This window comes from Paroedura picta, chromosome 8, assembly GCF_049243985.1.
Source record: "Paroedura picta isolate Pp20150507F chromosome 8, Ppicta_v3.0, whole genome shotgun sequence".
Lineage (NCBI taxonomy): Eukaryota > Metazoa > Chordata > Lepidosauria > Squamata > Gekkonidae > Paroedura > Paroedura picta.
In genome coordinates, this window is record NC_135376.1 from 89,368,548 (window position 1) to 89,391,245 (window position 22,698).

General features: G+C 49.6%; 1 protein-coding gene across 1 annotated transcript in view; it reads left to right on the forward strand.

Annotated features, from left to right (window-relative positions):
• Positions 1-11,509: 11,509 nt before the first annotated feature.
• STOX1 (storkhead box 1) overlaps positions 11,510-22,698 on the forward strand; it is a 32,641-nt gene continuing 21,452 nt past the window's right edge. The window contains exon 1 of the mRNA XM_077350809.1: positions 11,510-12,015. Coding sequence (XP_077206924.1) covers positions 11,667-12,015 — 349 coding nt within the window. The 5' untranslated portion in view covers positions 11,510-11,666. The remainder of the gene's footprint in view (positions 12,016-22,698) is intronic.

Consider the following 22,698-nt stretch of genomic DNA (forward strand, 5'->3'; position numbering starts at 1 on the left):
CTGCTCCCCATATTCAATGTCCTGGCTCTTGAGAACCTGGGGGGAGGGAGAGTCCAGCTCCCCTGCATCCAACATTTGCCCAAAAGGATCCAGCAAAAAAAAAAAAAAAGGGGGGGGGGAGGGTGCCCAGTGGCTGCTGGATCCCGTTCTTAGCAACTGTGCCAAACTTCCAATCCCCCTCCCCCTGCGGGGGGGGGGGGGAAATCCAGCCAACCCCATGGAGCAGCCCCTCAATGTTCCCAGAAGCAGGGGGGGGGAGATTTTCATGAGCCTAAATTTAATGGATCGAAGCCAGCTGCCCTCCCAACTGCTGCCCAAGAAGGGCCACCTCCCAACTCACCCTCTCCGGGCTGCCAAGCCTGCCTGTCCTGAGGTGTTCCGCGCTCCTGAGCCAGCCCCCACTGAGCTTGAAAGCCTCTTGTATGAATGGGGATAGAGTGGCGAAAACCCAGTAAGCTGACTGGCACAAAGGGCAACGCTCTGCTCTTCCCCTGAGAGGACCGCCTCAGCCCCGAATCCCATCCCCTGGCTCTGAGCAGCTGGAAGAAAAGGAGAGGGCAGCAGGCCCGCTTGTCAATTGAGCCTCTCGGGTGGGGATGGGGGTGCGGGGAGAAACCACGAGTCTCAACTCTGCGGAGCCAAGCCAGCCGCTGTCCTGGCTGGGCTGAAGCAACACTCACCTGCCACCTTCTGCCGTGAGCCCGCCTTTCTCAAAGAGCTCCGCGCTGTGGGCTAGCAACCCCGTTGCACTCGCGTTCTGCTGGCACCGACATGGCCGGGCACAACACATGGGCGCTGCCTGAAAGAGGGAGGAGTGGGGCACAAGCCCTGTGAGCCCCACCATCTCCGAGGCTGCCGCTCTGCTCTGAGGGAGCCTCCGGCTCCAGCCCCCCCTCCCCCCCGCCGTGGGCTATCAATCCCCATCCGCAGCCAGGGAATTCAATAACTGGATCCTCCCTACATGGAACATACTTCTTGTGCTACAAGCTCTCATGAAATCACCATTCGAGCCCATCATCTTAGCAGAATTCAAAATCCTATCCTGGAAGGTTGCCTTTTTAGTGGCTGTGACATCAGCGAGACGAGTCTCAGAACTGGCAGTGCTGTCATCTAGGGTAGGGGGTAGTCAACCGGTGGTCCTCCAGAGGTTCATGGACTACAATTCCCAGAAGCCCCTGCCAGAATGCTGGCAGGGGCTTCTGGGAATTGTAGTCCATGAACCTCTGGAGGACCGCCGGTTGACTACCCCTGATCTAGGGCAGAGCTCTGCACTTTCCAAAAGGACTCCCTAAGAAGGGGTCCCAGCATGACCATCATGTTCTGGGTCCGACAATGCCTCATCAGGGCATATGAGGCCCAAGGCAAGAGTCTGCCCAACAGGATCATGGCACTCTCGAGCAGAGCCGCAGCTGCAGCCTTCACCACCACGGCTCCAGTGGCAGAGATGTGTAGAACAGTGTTGTGGTCATTGTTCTCTACCTTTGTTAAGCTCTTCTGCATTGACCAGAGTCCTGCAGCAAGTAATTGAGAAATGAAGGGAATTAAAAGTTCCCACCCTGGGTTATAGGCTGGGTAAAGTGAACCACCATGGATGATTTCGGCCCCACTCAAGAACGAAACACTGGACGTACCTCAATGTTTCTTCTCTTTGGAGGGGCAGTCATCCACATCCCACTCGACAAAAATGGTTTGGGAAGTTAAAAAAAGAAAGAATGAAAGGAATTAACTCTAATACACAGCAGAACGGGATGGTCAACCTCTGGTCATTCACATAGGAAGCTACTCAGAATTAGCATAGCCCTCCCTGAGTGAAGAAGAAGAGTTGGTTCTTATATGCCACTTTTCTCTACCCGAAGGAGTCTCAAAGCGGCTTGCATTCGCCTTCCCTTTCCTCTCCCTACAACAGACACCCTGTGAGGTGGGTGAGGATTAGAGAGCCCTGATATTGCTGCTCAGTCAGAACAGCTTTATCAGTGCTGTGTTGAGCCCAAGGTCACCCAGCTGGCTGCAAGTGGGGGAGCGCAGAATCAAACCCGTCTCGCCAGAGTAGACGTCCTCGCTCCTAACCACTACACCAAGCTGGCTCTCAGAGGTGTGACCTAACCACATTGGATGGCCTCGCCCCACTGAAGAGAAGAAGCCTTCAGGTAAGTTTAATGTTTCATTCAGCTGGCAGTCATCCACTACTCTTCAGTGTTATCCAAATTCTAGTATTTTATGTTTGCTGTTTACCAGAGTTCTTTTCCTCACCAGCATTTTATGACTTCAGATGGACATGGGAAATAGAATTTCTTGAGCTCTTCCCTCTCCTTCAAATCTAGTGTGAGGTGAAAACCGTGTGAACCAGGCAGGATGGTGATTAGGTGCCTGCAAAAGCCAGCATGTGCATTGAATGGCCAGGGGCTTACTGCACCACATGCATGGGCTAAAACATTCACAAAATGAAAAATAACAGTAAGAGGGATGATGAAGAGATCTTTCAGCCGTTTGATCCCGGGAGTTCCATGACCTGCTGTGAGTATTCTTCCGCATAACCTATTAGCAGACAACAGGGAAAGGGATCTGAATGGGATTCCTGGCTGCTCTTTGTTTCTCATCCCTTCAACTGTGCAGAATTACTGTATTCATTGCCCGACTTTCTTCTGCCGAACTACTGCTGAAGCTTTTGTGGCTGACCTCAATAAAAGTCCAGCAAGAAGGACCCATCAGCCAAATAACCCATAAAAGCCTGATAACATTTGTGCCAAACACACAAGCTCATACCAGCTGCGGGTTCTCTTAATTGCTTTGCTCCCCTCTGAGACTCCCTGAGACAGAGTCAGAGTCTGAGCTCCTCCTGCTGAATGAACCAAACTACCAAGGGGAAGTAAGCAAGCGTTGCAAAAATAACCAAAAAGGGTATAAACTGAGCGTACTAAAAAAAGTTACATTTATTTTATGTCTTTTGTCATTTATAATAGCGCAAAGTGCACAAAATTTACCTATTTTTCTAAATTAAACACAATTTCCATAGATCTTAACCACAATATATAAAATATATAAAATATATAAAAAATCACAAATTATGCAGAATTGCAGTCTATGGTTCAAATTAATCAGTCCCCTGTGGGGAAATTCCAGCAACAGAACGTTCATTGTAGCTAGCCATGGCCCACCTTCCGGACAACAGCAGAAATGTGTTTCGTAGGCTCGTACTAGATTCGCTTCCTTCGCGTGTAATTTAAAGGGCGATGGAGAAAGCTGTTGTAGGGCTACAGCAACAGAATCTACCTGCTTTGGGCGGCTGAAATAGCCTGTGTGAGCCTGTAATTCCTGAATTAAGAGGTGCACATAATGTGCGGTCGATGCTGAAACTGTCAGACGGAATCAGGGCTGCTTGAGTGGCAGCCTTACATGAAACTGACCTATTTATTTCCAAAGGTCCCTTACTGTGTGCCAGACAAAGCAAGATGTGGTTGGCTGGCAGGGGCTTTTATGAGGGCTTTATTGTTGTGACCCACCACGAGCCTTGTGGGAGTGGCAGGCTATAAGTTGAGTAAATAAATAAATAAATAAACAAACAAACAAACAAATAAATAAATAAATAGAAGCTTTGCCTCAGAAAAGAAAAAGCCTTAGAACTGATAGGAGCTTAGTTCAGGGAAAATCAAAGCCACCATGGGCTATTATAGCTCTTTGTGCCCGCTGTACATTCAGATAGCTTGATTCCTCTGGTTATCAGGATGGTTAAATGTTGACTATTAGCCTGTAGTTGTATTGGACGATCTATCGTCAGTGAACGTACCCTTAAACATTTGATTTTCAAGCAACTCTTCAGTGGTGGACCTAGTAGCTATAGGTCGTTGGTCTAGGGCAGGGGTGGCTAAACTGTGGCTCTCCAGAGGGCCGTGGACTACAATTACCATGACCTACGTGCTGAAAACAAAAATCTTGCACGCAGGCTTTTATGACTTGTTAGAACTGTATCGCATAAACCAACGTTGACCCTTGGGGTAATGAAATCAATTCTAATTCCAGTGCAAAATGGTGCATCTGTGGTCTTTGTCCCCTCTGAAACTTGCCAGCAAATACAGACGCTCTACAAAGGATTGCAGGTTCTGTGGTGAACCAGAGGCGGACTCCCTATATGTGTGGCAGAAGAGCAAAATGACTCCATAAGACAATTACGGAGGTGCTTTTCAAGGAGTTTGCTTTCTAAGTGCAGTGCACAACTGAATTACTCCTGCTCTGTTATCTTGCATCCGCTCTACAACAATTGTCACACTGCAGCTCTTCGTATGTGAACCACAGCCAGAAGAAGCTTTGGCTAAAGGTCGTCGGTGCAAACTGCTTTCCCAGAGAACAGTGGGTCAACAGGATGAAATAAATTTATTTGCTTTACTTTACCACAGAACTCCCAGTATCTGGTCTTGAATGGGAGAAGAAATGGGGAGGCCTTTGAGGCGAAATCCATCTGCCTCTGGGGAGAACAACCTTAGCATCTGAAGGGGGGGGGAATCTCCAAAGGCCTTACAGCCCCACCTCAGCCAACATTCATAAGCACAGTCTAGTTGGGAGAACTGGCAATATTTTGAAATGACTCCCCTCTCCCTGGCCTTCCCCTTATCTTTGTCAGGAACTTTGATATGGGGCCCTAAAATTGAAAAGGAAAACCTATGTTCTCAGAACTCGGAAGAGGTATGTGTAGAATTTCGCTTTCTTTTGATAAAAGGCCTTGAAGTGTTGTCTTTTGTAGGAAGAAGATAAAGAGGCCATTTACTTAGATGCCTCAACTAAAATTTTCAACAATGAGCCAGTGTTTCTATTCTGCTAAGATAAAGGCTGGGAGATTTAAGCCAGGGATTCGTATTTTCTACAGTGACATGTTTATGAAACTATATATTCTCTAAGAAGCAATATTTTACTTTTGTCTTAACATTTTGACACAGACATTATATAGTGAACTAGTGTTGGGAGAGGAAATCCCTCCCTCTTGTTCTGCCCCAGGCCTCCCGCCCACATACTCCCCCCCCCTCCATACCTGATCCCTACCCTTTTCTCTTTTGATTACAGAGTTGAGGTTTTTTTCTTCCAGAGTCACTGCGGGTTAAGCCCCCAATTTATACACAGCTATTTTCTGTAAACCTGAGGATTGATAGGAACCAAAGAGGCTGAGAAGTCTAAAAATTGTTATCATTAAAAGGTATTGAATGCTCAATTTGTTGCATAGTGCTAAAGGTCAATTTAAAACAATGCATTAAGATCTCAATAGAAATATACAAGAACTAGAAATTAAGCCCGCTGTGAAAAAAATACAGCGGGTGCTAGTGGATGGGGAGGAAGAATGTAGGGAAGGGAGGTAGAAGAGGGAAGGGGGAATGGGAGGGAGAAAGGAGGGGAAGGGTTTTGTGAAGGGATGGAAAGAAGGGAGAAGAAAAGGAAGTGAGCAAGGAAGTAAGACAGGAAGCCAGTGAGAGGGAGAGATAGACAGGAAGGAGATGGAGAAAGACAGGAAGGAAAGAAGGCAGGCAGGGAGGTGGGTAGAATGGGATGGGACAGGGGTGTTTGTGAAGGGGTGGGTGGGTGCAGGGGCGAGGGGGAGGGAGATGTGTGTGTGTTCATGTGGGTAGGAGCGGGGCTGGAGCGCAGGGGGATCACTGAGGCGAGGGGGGTGGCCATGGGAAGAGCGGTGTGTGTGTGTGTGTGTGTGGTGCGGCCTTCTGCTGGGCCTAGGGGCACCCTCACAGCAGAAGCCTTTTGGCGGCGGCAGGGGGCGGCGCGGCCGTCTGCCGGGCCCAGGTGCTCCCTCGCGTCCCTGCTTCTTTCCCTATTGGGAGGAGAACCCGGCCGGAGGACTCACCACGCGGCCATCCTTCTGTGCCTGCGTGGTGATTCCCCGGTCAGGCCAGGCGAGGCCGGGTCGGGCCAAGCAGCCAATGCCCTGGATGGACACTCGGAGGGCCCAATCAGGAGCCGCTTCGCCCTCCGAGTTTTTATCCCGGACAGAGCCCGCCCTTTCTTCTCCCACACTGCCCTTACCCTTTTATTTAATACTGCAGGAGCGGTTACAGATACTATGAGGAACACAAAATATGCCCAGGTGACAAAATGACACACAAAACAACCTGACACGTTTTGATCCAATTGGATCCTTCTTCAGAGGTCAGTTGCAGATCCACACATACATAAATATCCATAAACAAAAAGCCCTTTCTACAGTCAGGAAGGTTGAATAAAAGTCTGTACTACACAGAGGTACCAATAAATATCCTGGGTCTATATTGTCATGGACAGAATTTATGATCACCGGTTTGTTTGTTTTTTACACCCCATTCTGCAAGCCTTTCCTGGACTGCAGTGAAATTGCTATGTGCATATCAGAAGACCCACATTCCCTGTATTCCTGGGATTTAAAACTATGGTAGGAGGTGGGATTGGGGAGGGGACACAAATGTGGATCATGTGACTTTCATTGAGCAAATGAATGCACAGCCTGTTTTCCATCCACCCACTCCTTACAGTTTATTCTTGGGGGAGAGGAGATTAGTCCAGAGGGTATACACCCTTGTAAAACAAGACAACTCGACCCTTGAACTCACCCTCACAATTTAAACTGTCTCTGGGGAATGGAGTTGGCCTCAGAGGGCCAACAATTTAGTCACATGGATTTCTTTGGTGGTCTCCCATCCAAGTACTGACCAGGGCCACTCCAAGATACAATAAGATCAGGCTATCCAGGTCGGGGTCCATTCCTTCTACCCTATCTGATTCATGCTCCAGAAAAGCAAGGGGTGGATGGTAGGTACAGTATTTGCTGGCGTATAAGACTACTTTTTTCCCTTGAAAAATATCCCTCCAAGTGGTGGGGTCATCTTATACGCCGGGTGCACTTCAGTTGGGATTGACATAGCTGCCCATAGTGGCCCATATTACTGTAATGTAATGAAACAAACTCTATATTTTGAGTGGAAATGTTGGGGGGTCGTCTTATACACCTAGTCGTCTCATACACTGGCAAATACGGTACCCGTGCAACTTTGCAGGCCATCCTCGGTCCTTGCCCATTTTGGAAAAAGCACCACCTCCAGTCCTGCCTTGACACCCATCTAGGGATGCCAGCCTCCTGGTAGGACCTGGGGATCTCCTGGAATTACAGCTCATCTCCAAACGACAACGATTAGTTCCTCTGGAGAAAATGGATGCTTTATGGAAACCCTACCACACCGTCCCTCACCAGTAGCCTGGGGCAGGGCTGGAACCCCACACCCAACCCATTTCACAAAGAGTGATCCGTGTGGTGATATTTCTGCTTTCACAAGGCCACAAGGAGCTAAGGAATATTGTCAGCCCCTTTGAGACAGTTTGGATAGCGGCCAGCCACATTCGCATGTAAGAATCCAAAGTTAATTGCCACCAATTTAACTGCTGAACACATCATTAGAAACCAAGCCATCATATCAGCCCTGGTCCTAACCTGGTGAAACAGTCTGCATAGCAAGATCAGGGCCCTCTAAACAATTCCGGAGGGCCTGTAAAATACAGCTGTTCCGCCCGGCCTATGTTCAAGGCCAGGAAATTAACACCAACCAAATACTGAATACTCAATAGTCAATTTTGGCTTGTGAACCAGTTTGTGCCCATCGCTATCCTCAGTGCATTTAGCCTGAGTTGTTCCTCCCCCGCTCCTTATTAAAAGTCGTGACCCATTTTCCCTTTTCAATGTAGATGGAAAAACAAAAGGGCACGTTCCCAGCTTGCACTATAATCCTAAATGTATGGAAATAAGCCCAGCTATGTTCAGTGGATCACAAACTGGTCAGAGTGGTGATTGCAGTATGGAAATAAACCATCAAATTGCTCTGGGTCGCTCAGCAATGACCAACTTGAACCAAACATAGAAAAGAAAGGACATAAGCCTGATGACCAAACGTAGATTGGTTTGATCTACCATATTTCCAATAGCCACTTAGGGCTATGAAAGCTGGACGATGAAAAAATCAGACAAGAGAAGAATTGATTCAATTTGGACTCGCGTGTTGGAGAAGGCTTCTGGGGGCTCCATGGACACCAAAAGTCACAAACAAGGAAATACGACAGCGCATAAAGGCTGATCTATCTCTGGTAGGCAAAATCATGAAACTTCGGCTCACTTATGCAGGCCATATCATGCGAACCAACACCATGGAGAGAGCGGTTATGGTAGGACTGGTCAATGGTAAAAGGCCGACCTGTAGCGTCCCCAGGATGCCTGTCCCTCTAGGCCAGGGGTAGTCAAACTGCGGCCCTCCAGATGTCCATAGACTACAATTCCCAGGAGCCCCTGCCAGCATTCGCTGGCAGGGGCTCCTGGGAATTGTAGTCCATGGACATCTGGAGGGCCGCAGTTTGACTACCCCTGCTCTAGGCAGGTGGTCAATAAATTCAAATATAGAAGAAAGAGAGAGAGAGAGAGAGAGAGAGAGAGAAAGAGAGAAAGAGAGAAAGAGAGAAAGAGAGAAAGAGAGAAAGAAAGAAAGAAAGAAAGAAAGAAAGAAAGAAAGAAAGAAAGAAAGAAAGAAAGAAAGAAAGAAAGAAAGAAAGAAAGAAAGAAAGAAAATTGTGGCAACAGTTCAGCTGTAGGATTGCCAAGAGTCGAACCCGACTGAATGGCTAACATCAGCAGCATGTTCAGTGGGAATTCTGAGTAAATCCAACCCACATGCTGGTGACTCCCACAAAAACAGAAGTTATCTCAATTTTGGCCAGCTTGAGTTGCAGAAATGAGAAACAGGATCTTTTTAAAAAGGGCCTTAATGTAGTATTTGATCAGAATGAGAATTTGTATAACAACTTCAAAAAACAATACCCACCACTTCCCTCTATAACCGGTTACATCAGTAGCTCCACACACAGCTTCATGTATCTATTCTGGAAAGTAAAGGAGGGTGTGTGTGATCAGACCACATCTCTCTCTCTCTGTCTTAATGCACTAATAGACCAGTCCTAAGCAGGTCAATTCAGAAGAAGAAGAGTTGGTTCTTCTATGCCACTTTTCTCTGCCCGAAGGAGGCTCAAAGTGGCTTACAGTCTCCTTCCCTTTCCTCTCCCCACAACAGACACCCTGTGAGGTGGGTGAGGCTGAGAGAGCCCTGATATCACTGCTCAGTCAGAACAGCTTTATCACTGCTGTGTTGAGCCCAAGGTCACCCAGCTGGCTGCATGTGGGGGAGGAATGGGGAATCGAACGTGGCATGCCAGATTAGAAGTCCGCACTCCTAACCACTACACCAAACTGGCTCTCAAGGACAGAAACCTACTCAGGTCTATTCAGTGGGAAAGTGTTTTTAGGATTAAGTCTAGAGCCATTTAAGCCTCTAAGAAAAGCTAAGGGACTCTATTAACAAATCACTGTAAAATCCCACAGAGGATGCCAGCAGTTTCAGAAGAGAAAGCTTAATGAAAGTTTCAGATTTAATAAAGCCTGGGAAAGTGGATTTAACTGACATGTCAATAACTAACATAAATGCTGCAGCAACACTTTCAGAAAGTGGAAATTACCATTAGCCTCCGAAGTTTCTACCAAACAACCTCAAGTCTAATGTTTTTTAGAAGCACATCACTAAAGTGATTAAATTGTATGTTAGCTCAGCTTCCTTTGAGCATTTAGCGAATTAAAGTGTGATTACAGTTTTTTAGAATTGCCAATGCATATTCAGAAATACTACATCAAAGTAGAATAGTTTCATGACCATGCCTATGCTGTAGCCCTATGTAAAAGAACAGCTCAATTCCAGAAACTCTCTTCAGAGATGTCAAACTCATTGGTCAATATGGGACGTTGTTGTTGTTGTTAGGTGCAAAGTTGTGTCCAACCCATCGCAACCCCATGGACAATGATCCTCCAGGCCTTCCTGTCCTCTACCATTCCCCAGAGTCCATTTTAAGTTTGCACCAACTGCTTCAGTGACTCCATCCAGCCACCTCACTCTCTGTCGTCCCCTTCTTCTTTTGCCCTCGATCGCTCCCAGCATTAGGCTCTTCTCCAGGGAGTCCTTCCTTCTCATGAGGTGGCCAAAGTATTTGAGTTTCATCTTCAGGATCTGGCCTTCTAAGGAGCAATCAGGGCTGATCTCCTCTAGGACTGACCGGTTCGTTCGCCTTGCAGTCCAAGGGACTCGCAAGAGTCTTCACCAGCACCAAATGGTACATAAATTGTCACTTTGTCAGGCCAGGCTACATGTGCCGAAAAATGGAATGCCAGATATTTTACCACTCACGGTGACCCTCACTCTCCCACAGTACCCAACTGCTCTCTGCTCGATATGCAGGAGGAGTTCTGCACAGCACAGAGAGCTACTGCCTGGCAATCTAGCTGCAACCACCAGGGACTCTGGTGACGGTTTAAAGAGTAGCACATTTCAGGAGCATTTTGAAGGAAGGGCTGCATTCCACTATTGCAGGTGTGGCAGCCAAAGGCAGGTGGCCAAATGGCCTCAGCCAGGGGACCCCAACAAGCCCTGCCTTAAGGAAACTGCAATAGTCAACAGGCTTTGGGGAGGGCAGGCAGGAGAGGAGTCAGGCACATCTGCACCAGCGGGTTAGTGGGCCTTCTTTACCTCCAACCCTTGGGGTTCTGCATACATCGCGCCTCTTCCAGAAGCAGCAGGCCCTTCTCTCTTGCCCGGGCTGCTATGCGTGACACGCCCAGCTGGTTGCTCCAATCACAGGCTGACATGAGTGGGCACGTTGCATCAAGCGCAAAGATGGCCAGGGGTTTTCTGTAGCCCCCTTTGCACCCAAGTGCCTTCCACGGGCTTCCTGTAAGTGGGAAGACGCTTGGCTGGGTTTGGGGAAGAGATTCCGCCTGCCAGCCATCTCCCAGGAGCCAGAAGAGGAGGAGCACATCCAGCCCCATGCTTCAGCCAAGGGCAGCAGGCAGGTCCCAGGTCCCAGAGCTTTGGCCCCAAACAGTCACAGTCCTGTTATAGCTGTTCTCACAGCAGAGTTCTGTCAGAGCTCTCTCAGCCCCTCCTACCTCACAACGCACCTGACCTACCTCTTAGCCAGCTTGGTGTAACAGGTAGGAACGGCGGCTTCTGATATAGAGAGCCAGGTTTGACTCCCTGCTCTTCCTCCATATGCAGACCTCGGGCCAGTCACAGTCCTGTTCTCTCTGTGCTATCTCAGCCCCACCTACGTCAAGGAGGGTGTCTGTTGTGGGGAGAGAAAGGGAAGGCGATTTTAATCAGCTTTGAGACTCCTTCGGGTAGAAAAAAGCGGCATAGAAGAGCCAACTCTTCTTCTGCCTCACAGGGCGTCCGTTGTAGGGAGAGGAAGGGCAGGGGATTGTAAGCCACTTGGAGACTCTTTCGGGCAGGGAAAAGCGGGGTATGCAGAGACCAGCTCCTCCTCCTGCTCCTCCTCTGCCTGCCTCCTGGCCGGGCTCCTCCGGTCCAGCCGGGTCCGGCCTGCAGAAACACCCCAGGACGGCTTTGGGGCGCTCAGCCTGTTTTCCCGGCGGTCGGTGGGTGGGTGGGGGCTGCTGAGGCGCAAGCGGCGGCAGGTGGCTCCCGGCCTGCCCTGGCCCTGCCCCCCTCGCCCGGCCCGCTCTTTTCCCCGCCCTCCGCCGGAGCAGCCGAGCGCCAAGAGAGCGAGAGAGAGAGCGCGCCTGCCTGCCTGATTGCCCGCCTGCCTGCAGCTCGTCCGGGATGCCGCCGCCGCCGCCTCCTCCTCCTCCTCCTGCCATGCAGCGGGCCGTGCAGCTGGCGCCGAGCTCCCTGGCCGTGGTGCTGCGGCGGCGGGCGGGGGCCGGGGCCGGGGCCGGGGCCGGAGCGGAGGCGAGCGGCGCGGCCGTCTTCGAGGCGTTCCGCCGGGCCAACGCCGCCTGCTTCTGGAACGCGGGTCTGGCGGGCGCCGTGGGCCGCGTGTGGCTGCAGGGCTGGCTGCGGGGCGGCGTGCTCTTGCTGCAGGGCCCCGCCGGCCCGCTCCAGCTGCTCCGCGACGCCTGGCTCCGCAGGGCGCTGCGCCCGCCCCACGGCTTCATCATCAGCGCCGTGGGTGAGTCCCGGACGGGCGGCGGGTGGGGAGGCGGGGCTGCGCTGGGCTGGGCGCCCCCTGGACCCTCGGCCGGCCGAGGGGGAGACCCTCCCGGGAGACGGAGCCGCGGGGAGAGGGACTCGCGTGGAATAGCGAGGCTGCCTAAGAGCCTGCCGCGCATGTCGGATAATGCGCCTTCGGTGCGTTTTCCAAGCGGGTTTTCCCGTTCCGCACAGGGAAATCCAGTCGCGACGCCCCTTATCCCTCATATGCGCCATGCAGGACTTGCCAAGCGCCCTCTCTGGCCCAAAGCTCCCACCTGAGCCCTTGAAGTGCTCCCTTTCCCAGGCTTGTCTGCTGCCCCTCCTGCAGCAAGGAGACAAAGACCTAGTAAGACTTGACCCGCAGGCCTGCTCTGCCAGGAAGCGTCCTGGGTTGCCATGGGCCCACCGTGCTCTCTGGGCCTCACATGTCTCCCAGGAGGGTGCGTCTGGCACAGGGCCGCCTGGCAAGCTCCCAGGGCAGAGGATAGAGTCAACCCTGGCACACCCCCTCCTAGTTCAGCACTAATCCCTGCACCACCCTGGCTCTTCCTTGGGTGTCCTCATGCGGACAGCTGTATCTTTTGTGAGAGTGTGTGTATGTCTGCTGTGCCATGAGCCACTTCTCATTAACTATCAAGAAAGAGGGTTGTTTGTAAGCCGGTCAGCACCCGGGGACCTTGAGCTTGCTGGCAAATTAATTAAGCGCTGTGGTTTTGGGATGCCTCCTTTTCCCTGCACAGACTTGTGGTCGATTGAGTGCCCTGACGTGTGTGTGAGGCATGTGTGTGTGTGTGTGTCTTGATTCCTGGAACTCAGTTCAAGGGGCACAGAGGAGAAGGCCAGTGGAGAAGTCATCAGCTCTTATTGCAGAAGCTGGGGTTGAATATACGGGAAGGGAACATCTGTCCACGTCCCGTAGGTGGGCGTAGGTGTCTGCGGCTGCAGTTCCCCCCTCCAAGGAAAGCCCACATTCGCTCCAGTTTCCTGCCAGCTGGCCTTTCACTTTGTGCATCATCTCCCCATTGCTGGAAGCTTTCCTTAGCACATCAGCCAGGTAGTCAGACTATTGTCTGTGTACAACAAAATCAGAGTCCAGTAGCACCTTTATGACCAACAAAGAGTGCTACTTCAGGCCAACACAGCTACCCATTTGACTGGTGGGGGGGGAGTGTAAACAAGCATACAGTTCCCACTGCAGGAGCCTTGAAAGTTAACCTTTCCCTTTTGCTGGCTCTTGGGGTGGGTCTAACAAGTGCTCTTGCTAGCATCAGGACTTCCAATTGCACTGGGTGCTTTTTGATTTGGAAAAGAGGATGGGTCTCTTATTTCAGAGAGAACAGGCGTTGTCTGCGATGAGGATGAGGACGTTAGCCGTTCAGTTGTGTCCAGTTTTTGGCGATCCTACAGTTCAACTGTTGCCACATTTTTTGAACTTGCGCCTCTTCTTTTAGATCAGGGGTAGTCAAACTGCGGCCCTCCAGATGTCCATGGACCACAATTCCCAGAAGCCCCTGCCAGCGAATGCTGGCAGGGGCTTCTGGGAATTGTAGTCCATGGACATCTGGAGGGCCGCAGTTTGACTATCCCTGTTTTAGATGAACAATGCACTGGCCTGTGTCCATTTTGTGGGAGCAGCTAAATGCCCTTGTGGCAAACAGCTGATTTTACGGGGGAGTGGGGGAGATGAAGTATATGGCACATTTTGAACCACTAACTTGATCTGCAAAGAGTTCTTACGGATTTCTGCTTTCAGCCCAGCCTCTGGACTGTTCCTTTTTGTGTGGTCTTGCTTTGAATATTCATCAGACAGACTGTAGATTCTGACACCTCCGTGTGTCCTGAACCTAGTAAGGGGGAGAAAATGTGACTGTTCCCCATTAACCCAGCACCATTCTGTGGTGTTTCTCCTCCATTATGGCGCTGTGGATTCATATAAGGGGAAAGCCAGCCCATAAAGGAAATGGTTACAAATGCTGAATCCTACAAACCTTGTTGTAAGTTTCCAGTTAAAAGGCTATCTCCTTGATCCTGGAATTGGATCCATATGGGAGGCCCATGGGCCCAGACGGTTGTTGAAGTTAACCGCCAAGTAATACAATTCCTTCAGCATTCTTGCTTGAGAGGATGTAAGTGGACTCACATGCATGTGCTGGGGCTCCATTAAGAAGGACTGCCTAAGAATCTCTTTTCCGGTCAAAGTAACTGAAAGTTTTGATTTTTTCCTGGAGTCTCTCCTAATGATGAACAATAACCCCAGGTTATGAATTTAGAACAAGTTGTGCATCTTTTGTCACGTTTGCAAGGTGCTTGCCTGTTTCGTTTTGTTTTGAAATCACCAGACGAAATAGGGTTATTTGGGAGCTTTTCTGGCTCATACTTAATTGATCCCCCTTCTGACAGCCCCTGTGACAAAAAGGGAATGAGCTAAGATTGATAGAATCCCAGGCTGATCACAATTTCATAACTACGGTGGCCGTAATTTAAAATTCTAAGGAAATGAGAAAATGGTCTCTAGCAATCTCAGTAATGTCAAGCTACATAGCAACATTCCTCTGGACAGACTTGTCCTGGCCTCTGAACCCCTATAAAGTAGGAGGGAGCCTTTTAAAGGGCTGGAGTGGTAAGGCAAACCTTTCCCTACAGGCTTTTCTACCCAAATCTGCTTAGTTTTAGCTATTTCCCCTTATTGGTGCATTGCATTTGATTATGCAAGAAAAATGCCCGGAAAAGATCTTAACTCTTCCCCTCTGTCATTTTTCTTATTGAAAATCCCCCCACCCTCGCTTGAAGCCAGAAGAAGGGGAAGAGAAAGGGACCAATAATATGTCTCCATTTTCCCTTTCAGGGCTTCAGAGCATCCTAGGAAGCTGGGTTTTGTTTACAGAAAAAACACAAACACTGGGAAATGAATTAAATCCTTCTTTCCTGGCACTGAGGCATTTGCACAGGGGAACGGAAACCACAAAAACCATTTAATGTCATGGCATCTGGGGGCCACGGAGATGTGTAGGAACAGCATCTGTGGTTTCTAGGTGGAGAGACCAGTTCTCAAAATTGTCCAATTTCCATGATTGCAACCCGGTTGAGGCTTATTGGGCGGAGGGGTGTGTGTAACCCCCTTGATTCAACTAGGTGAGGAAATTGCTGTTTTCTCATCTTTTGCTGCACAATCTTGAATAAATTAGCTTTGATGGCTTAAGTGTAATGTCCTTCGGAGGAGTTTGCTCGCAAGCAGAGCCTTTGCCATTTTGCAGGTTGATTTCTCTTTAGTGTTGTTTGTAAAGGGGTTAATTCTTGACTACTCTCTCTGAATACTACATAACAGGTATTTTCACTGCTGTGGGTTATTATTAAGCACTTGTAGGTTGATGTTGCTGCAGACAGGAAGTGGGAAAGAGCCAATTTAAAATCTACAGCATATGATTTGGGAAGTGCAAAAACGTTTTAAAAATGTAACATGAATGTGGACTGAAGGTTTGCAATACTTAATGACATTGCCATACTTTGTGGGTATGGGTATCCCACGGAGGGCTCATATCTGACCTACCCTCCAGCATTGGCTACTGGGAGAGTTCTGGATCAGGTTCGAGGTTTTGACTTTGACCTTCAAGGCCCTATGTGGTCCGGGCCCCGTGTACCTGAGGGACAGCCTCTCCCAGTATGTTCCCCAGAGAGCATTGCACTGCGCAAACATGTCGGCAATCCCTGGTTCCAAAGACGTTTGCCTGACCTCAGTCAAGAACCAGCTTGGTGTGGTGGTTAGGAGTGCGGAATTCTAATCTGGCGAGCTGAATTTGAATCTGCGCTCCCCCACATGCAGCCAGTTGGGTGACCTTGGGCTCCCCACCGCACTGATAAAACTGCTCTGACTGAGCAGTAACGTCAGGGCTCTCTCTCAGGGAAAGTGATTGTAAGCCACTTTGAGCCTTCTTCTTCTTCTTCTTCTTCTTCTTCTTCTTCTTCTTCTTCTTCTTCTGGTAGAATGAGTTGCTGGTTGAAATCCAGGCCCTGAGGGAACTGTCCAAGTACCGCAGGGCCTGCAAAACGGCACTCTCCCACCAGGCCTGTGGCTGAGGGCAGAGCTGTCTGCCTCCCTCCTTCACCTTCTTTGTTTTAGATCCTCCAATCTGGATAGCTTGGCAGAAGACACCGGGTGGGTGGGGGGGGGAGGTATTGGTTTTATCTGCATGTATTATTTAGTGTGAACTACTGAGAGCTCACTTTGCAGGGAGGAACAGTATATAAATCAAATGAATCATAAATTTCAGGGGCAATTTTTTTTTTGTCCTTGTTACATCTATCTTATTAGCAGTACCCATAACAATTGCAACACAAGTGGGTGAACTGCGGCTGGATTGCAACCCTGTGCAATTTAGCCCTTTCCCCTGTGATGCAGGAGGAAAAAAACTGGGTATGTATGTGTCTCCGATTATGATTTTCTGCTGATTTTGGATCACTTTTTTTTTTACAACTTTTAATTTTATTTGACTATAGTCATATTAGTAAGAATATTCAAACTAACAACAGTAAATACAGAAAATTAGAAATAACTTTGTAATAAACAAGTGAATGAGGTAGGAGATCCACCTCCTTCTATGTTTTCCCTTACACTATATTTGATATACCTAACCTCCTTTCTTAAGATAGTCCATATAGTGACTCCATTGTTCTTCATATTCCTCTGCAGGTCTTCTATTTACCAAACTTGTAAGTTTGGCCATCTTTGATAGTTCGGCTACTTTGTCCAACCACTGGGGGATTGATGGGTTCTCCTTCACTTTCCAGTTCTTCGTCCTCTTTTTGGATCACTTTTGACGGGGTAATGAGGCAGTCCGTAGAGAGACTTTAGAAAAACATAACAGATGCTTTGCTGCAGTTCAGCATTAAACGCCCATTCTTGTTCTGTGTCAAATTGCAGCCTGGCTTGAAACGGAAGATTTGAGGTGGACGTATCTTTACCACAAAACGTCCAAGCTTATAAAGCGATAATGATTAAAACATGCAAAGGAAATGTTGGAACACTGCGGGAGAAAAAACTCCCAGCTGTCCAGCCCGTAAAAGTTCTCCCAAGGCCTTTCCTGATAATGTCTTGCTCTGCTCCTTACTTAATTCTTAGCACTCACTTTGATCCGGTGCCAGTGATACAGGGGTGGCTAAACTGGGTTGTTGTGAGGGTACAATGAAGGAGCACGCTGGCTCATGGGAATTGTAGTCCATGGACACCTGGAGCGCCACAGTTTGGCCACCCCTGCTATAACCTGTCCTATGATCTCCTTTGTTTGCTCTCAATTCCCCCCCTTTTTTGGACAGGGAGGATGGGGGGCTCCTTCCCTGGAAAGGGAGAGCACACAACTCCCAACACTCTGAAGGAAAAAAAGGTTCAGAAACCTTTGACTGAGAACTAGAATAGGGGCAGCACAGGAGAGGCCTGTTTGGCTCAGGAGACCCTTTTGACCTCTTCCATTAGCTCCTTCGGCGCTTTCCCGCTCTCTGGGATGTCTCCCGTGCCATAAAAATGCCTGGTGGCTTGCGGAGCCCGCTCAAGTAACTGGCCTTTGTGGCTTTACCTTGTAACGTGTTCCATATGTGTGTTTGTGCCGGGAGTGAAATGGTTTCAATTTAAAGCCGGTGGTTCCTTTCCCTCCCTCCCCCCCTCCCCGCACACCGAATATCTCCTAAGGGCAGGAACAAAGTCTGTCTTATGCATGCGCTCCAGAACCACAGCCGGGGCCTCGTGTTTTGATGGCGGGACTCAAATAATCCGGTCTTCCTTCCTCGTTTCAGGCATTGCCCGTTATCATTTTCTAGGCATTTTCTATTAGCTTTTCAGCTTTGAATAACTGTGTTCCTGCGTGCTCTCTGGAGCATTTGGGTTTTATGTTTCCTCGAAATAAATGGCCTCTTTCACTTACCAACAGAGTAATTGAAAATGTCAATCCCACCTTGTCTCTTGAAATGCCTCCGGCCTCATTTTCCTGTCCTAGGACTTTGTCAGCCCTCCCCAAAGCAGCGCTGATTCATGCAATTACTGGAGGCATGAAAACGCTTTCTCCTCTGTATTACAGCGTGGAACAGGGGTGGCCAAACTGTGGCTCTCCAGATGTCCATGGACTACAGTTACCATGAGCCCCTGCCAGCATGGTGTTAGCAGGGGCTCATGGTCATTGTACTCCATGGACAGCTGGAGAGTCACAGTTTGGCCACCCCTGGCACAGAAGGTTGGCTTTTATACACTTCCTTCTACCCCAAGGAGTCTTGGAGCTGCTTACAATCGCCTTCTTCTCCCTACCACAGACACCCAGTGAGGTAGGTGGGACTGAGCTCTGAGAGAACTGTGACTGCCCCAAGGTCACCCAGTGGGCTTCATGTGGAGGAGGAATGTGCAATCAGACCTGGTTCTCCAGACTGGAGTCCCTTGCTCTTAACCACACTGCAGGGATGCCAGGCTCCAGGTGGGACCTGGGGATCCCCCAGTTTTACAGCTCATCTCCAGGTGATAGAGATCAGTTCCCCTGGAGGAAATGGCTGCTTTGGAGAGCAGACTCCGTAGCATTATGCTCAACGGAGGGTAGGCATGCTAGTAGGAGCTCATGGTCACTGCAGTTCACAGACACCCAAGGAGCCATAGTCTGGCCATTCCTGGGCCAGGCTGAAGTCCAGAAACACCTGGACTTCAGAGCAACAAGACTTTTTTTGGGGGGGGGGGCGGTGAGCTTTCGAGGTCAAAGCTCTCTGCACATTTTTGACAGTTTTGACTCTTTAAAGCAGGGGTAGTCAAACTGCGGCCCTCCAGATGTCCATGGACTACAATTCCCAGGAGTCCCTGCCAGCGAATGCTGGCAGGGGCTCCTGGGAATTGTAGTCCATGGACATCTGGAGGGCCGCAGTTTGACTACCCCTGCTTTAAAGCTTGTATCTCGAGAAACCTTGTTGGTCCAGGTGCTACTAGACTTGAATCTAGCTTTCCCCCAAAGGCCAGATAGCCATGGAGCTCACAAACAAGCAGCCAGGCATGTATTCAGGGGTTGCATAAACCAACTCTCCTACACATGTAGTAAGGAAATGCTCTTGCAGAACATTTTGACTGGACTACTTTTTGGGATTTAGAAACAAAGCCCTGTACCTTTGCGTCTCGTAGAATGACAATTACAGCAACGATTCTGTACTGCCCTTGTGTACAAATCCTGCTGTGTGTTGCTAGTTACATTCGGAACCATGAACTCCAACATACATTTGCTTTCAAGCATTGCAAGGTGTGGAGAAAATATTGGAGGGGTGGCTACTTTACTTGCCAATGGCTTCAGGTGTCACTGTACTTGAGTCTCATGTGAAGAGAAACGACGTAGAAAGCCTTAGAACCCGGGTCTTCTAGATCAGTGGTCCCCAACCTTTTTATCACTGGGGACAGGTCAACCCTTGACAATTTTACTGAGGCCCGGGGGGGTAGTCTTTTGCTGAAGGATGTGGCCGCTGCTGCCTGAGCCCCTGCTCCACTTGCTTTCCTGTCAGCACCCTTGACATCCCGCCACCTGCTGGGGGGTGCTGCCAGCAGCAGCTGCGCAGTGCCACGCTGAGGGGGAGCCCCAGCCATGGCGGCCACTGGAGAGCACCAAAGGTGAGCCGGCGGCAGAGTGGCAGGGCAGCCCCCGAGGCAGCAGCTGGGGAGGAGGACAAGGAGGAGCCGCGGACCAGTACTGACTGATCCACGGACCGGTCCCAGTCCCTGGACCGGTGGTTGGGGACCACTGTTCTAGATCTTAGACTAGCCTTTCTCAGCTTCTTTACTATTGGGAAAACCCTGATACATTCTTCAGGCTTTGAGAAACTGTAGAAGTGGTTTTCACAAAACCCTGGTTGAGAAAGCATGTCCTAGCCACAACACCACACTGGCTCACTCTTCTTGGGACACAATCTTTGAACTAGATTTACTGGAGCGCCGGGGACCCCTAAAAAGGGACCCTGGAAGCCTTGACTTCAAACCCTTAGATCCTGGTCACTGTTTTGAGGGAATGCTTACATGGCCATACATGGGTCATGAATTTACTCCTTTTAGGAGCTGAGACCGTTTCCACCTGGTTAAGAAGTAACTACTTTCTACTGTTGTCAGTGGCCTTGAAATTAAACCTATAGAGGATAAGAACCAGAGCTTGATGATTAACTGGTGCTAACTAAGGACCGTGTAATTAGTGCTTGCTGGGAATCAATAAGATTGGTCCGTTTGTTGCCCTGAAAACTGTTCCTTCAAACGCTGCACCCATCAGGGCTGCCTTCTTAGTAGACAACTGTAAGGCTGATGTTTTAATGGTGGTCTTTGTGGATTTCCATTTAAAATAATTTAGAATCATAGAATCATAAAAAAACAGAGTTTGAAGGGACCTCCTGGGTCATCTAGTCCAACCCCCTGCACTATGCAGGGCATTCACATCCCTATCACTCATCCACTGTAACCTGCCACCTCCTTGAAACTTCACAGAATGAGCCTCTCCGTCAAATGACTATCCAGCCTCTGTTTAAAAATTTTCCAAAAATGGAGAACCCACCACCTCCTGAGGAAGCCTGTTCCACTGAGAAACCGCTCTGTCAGGAACTTCTTCCGGATTTTTAGAGGGAATTTCTTTTGAATTAATTTAACCCCATTGGTTCTGGTTTGTCCCTCCGGGGCAAGGGAGAACAACTCTGCTCCATGCTCTACATGGCAGCCTTTTAAATACCTTTTATATTTTGCCCACATGCTGCTTTTTCGATGGCTATTAGCTCAGCCTAAGGACTTCCAGTTTGAGCAATAGCATTCCGAGAGGCACAGAAGACAGCAAAGAGCCATTCTGCAAGATGATTTCTGCTTATGCTTCTTTGGACCCTTGGTGATAGCGTTTCTGCAGAGTTTTGAAAAGAGAGACAAAAGCCATGCCTTCTACCCTGCTACCCCAGGGACACCAGAAGGAGCATTCCGATGGGGGGGCGGGGGCGGAAGGTCAGGAACATAAAATGTGCTAGATCCATGGACTTAAAGGAAGCCAAGACACTGGGAGTTCAATCAGATCTTTATTGTGATCCCAACATGATGGTACAAGAGTCAAACTGAACCCAAAAAACAACCTCCCAACCCCTGATTTATATACACAAGCTACACAATAGATCAGGGGTAGTCAAACTGCGGCCCTCCAGATGTCCATGGACTACAATTCCCAGGAGCCCCTGCCAGCGTTCGCTGGCAGGGGCTCCTGGGAATTGTAGTCCATGGACATCTGGAGGGCCGCAGTTTGACTACCCCTGCAATAGATCTTCCCGCCAATGCACAGCATTCGTCAGTTTCACTTTGTACTGACTGGATCCGGCAGACGGGATCCCGCCGTGCATTGGTCAGTTACATTGCAGGCTCACAGTCCTGCTTCAGACTTCAAGCGGTTCTCTGCAGGCCTACAGGCCCAACAAAATGCATGCCTTGATTTTGAACATTTCAGCAGACTGTGCGGTTGTGAGCAACGTGTTGGCACTGCATTGTTAAACTCTAAGGGAAACGCATGCTCTTTAAGCCACCCGCCTCACCTTTGCTTGAACATGAAACCCTTCATGAGTCCTGCTGGCAACTTGTTCCGGGCGCAACCGACAGCGCGCTCAAGTTTAATGAGGGACGGCGACTCAGCGGGAGGCTGTGTGTTTATCTGTTGCTTGGATTTCTGTCCTGGCGGCCTGTCTTTCATCTCGGTTTCATGTTTTGATCCCAACTGGCAAACGAGCACAAGCTTGAAACTTCATGGCTTGTTAGTACTGGGCTTAGGAAGCGCTGACTTTTATAGCGCGCTGGAAGCGCATTTCTTCATGCTTCTTAATAAAGCTCCCCAAAACACCCTCATGGCTTGAGAGAGACAAATTATTGATTAAACTAGCTTCAAAACCTGTTCCTAAGAATGGGCCTTGAAAGGGTCCCCTCCCCTGGATCCTGGCCAGGCAGCTTAAGGTGGTTTTGGGCTGCGGCTGCAGCTCGCCACCGGATTCAGTGGGGTGGGTGGGGGCTGGCCAGCTCGTTAGCAGGCTGGGACAGAGCTCCTTAGCAGGCAGTCAGCACACTGGGAGGCCCTCGTTAGTAGGCCCTGTTTAGCAGGCTGGGAGGTCCTCGTTAGCAGGCCCAGCCTAGCAGGCCAAGAGGCCCTTGTTAGCAGGCCCTCCACCATGACCCTTTGCCCAGGGCCCTCTCCCTTTATCTGCTGCTGGCTCCAGGCACTGAGGTGCATCTGAGCAAAGAGACTAGAGTCCAGGGACTGAGGGCAGGAGCTGCAGGGGCAGCTATTCCAACTTGGACAGCCAGACATGTTCCACCCCCCAGGCTGTTTCACAAACATATAGAGGAACTATGGATAAGGATAGGCATTAAAGCAGCATGGCCAATACGGTGCTATTGCTGTCTTACTCCATTGAGACCAGAGGTCGTCTTTGGTGGGCGTCAACCAGATGCCATAGGAAAAACTCATGGATAGGGCAGAAGAAAGGGATGGGTGTCTCTGACATCTGGTCGTCGGGATGCCCCTGAGACATGTTTGCATTCCTAGCTATAAAGTATTTTGGCTTTTTTTGGGGGGGGATAACTTAGGGTAACCCCATAGGACTAATTAGCCGTAGCCCAGGAATTTAATATCAGTCACAGCCAATGAGATCTCCAAAA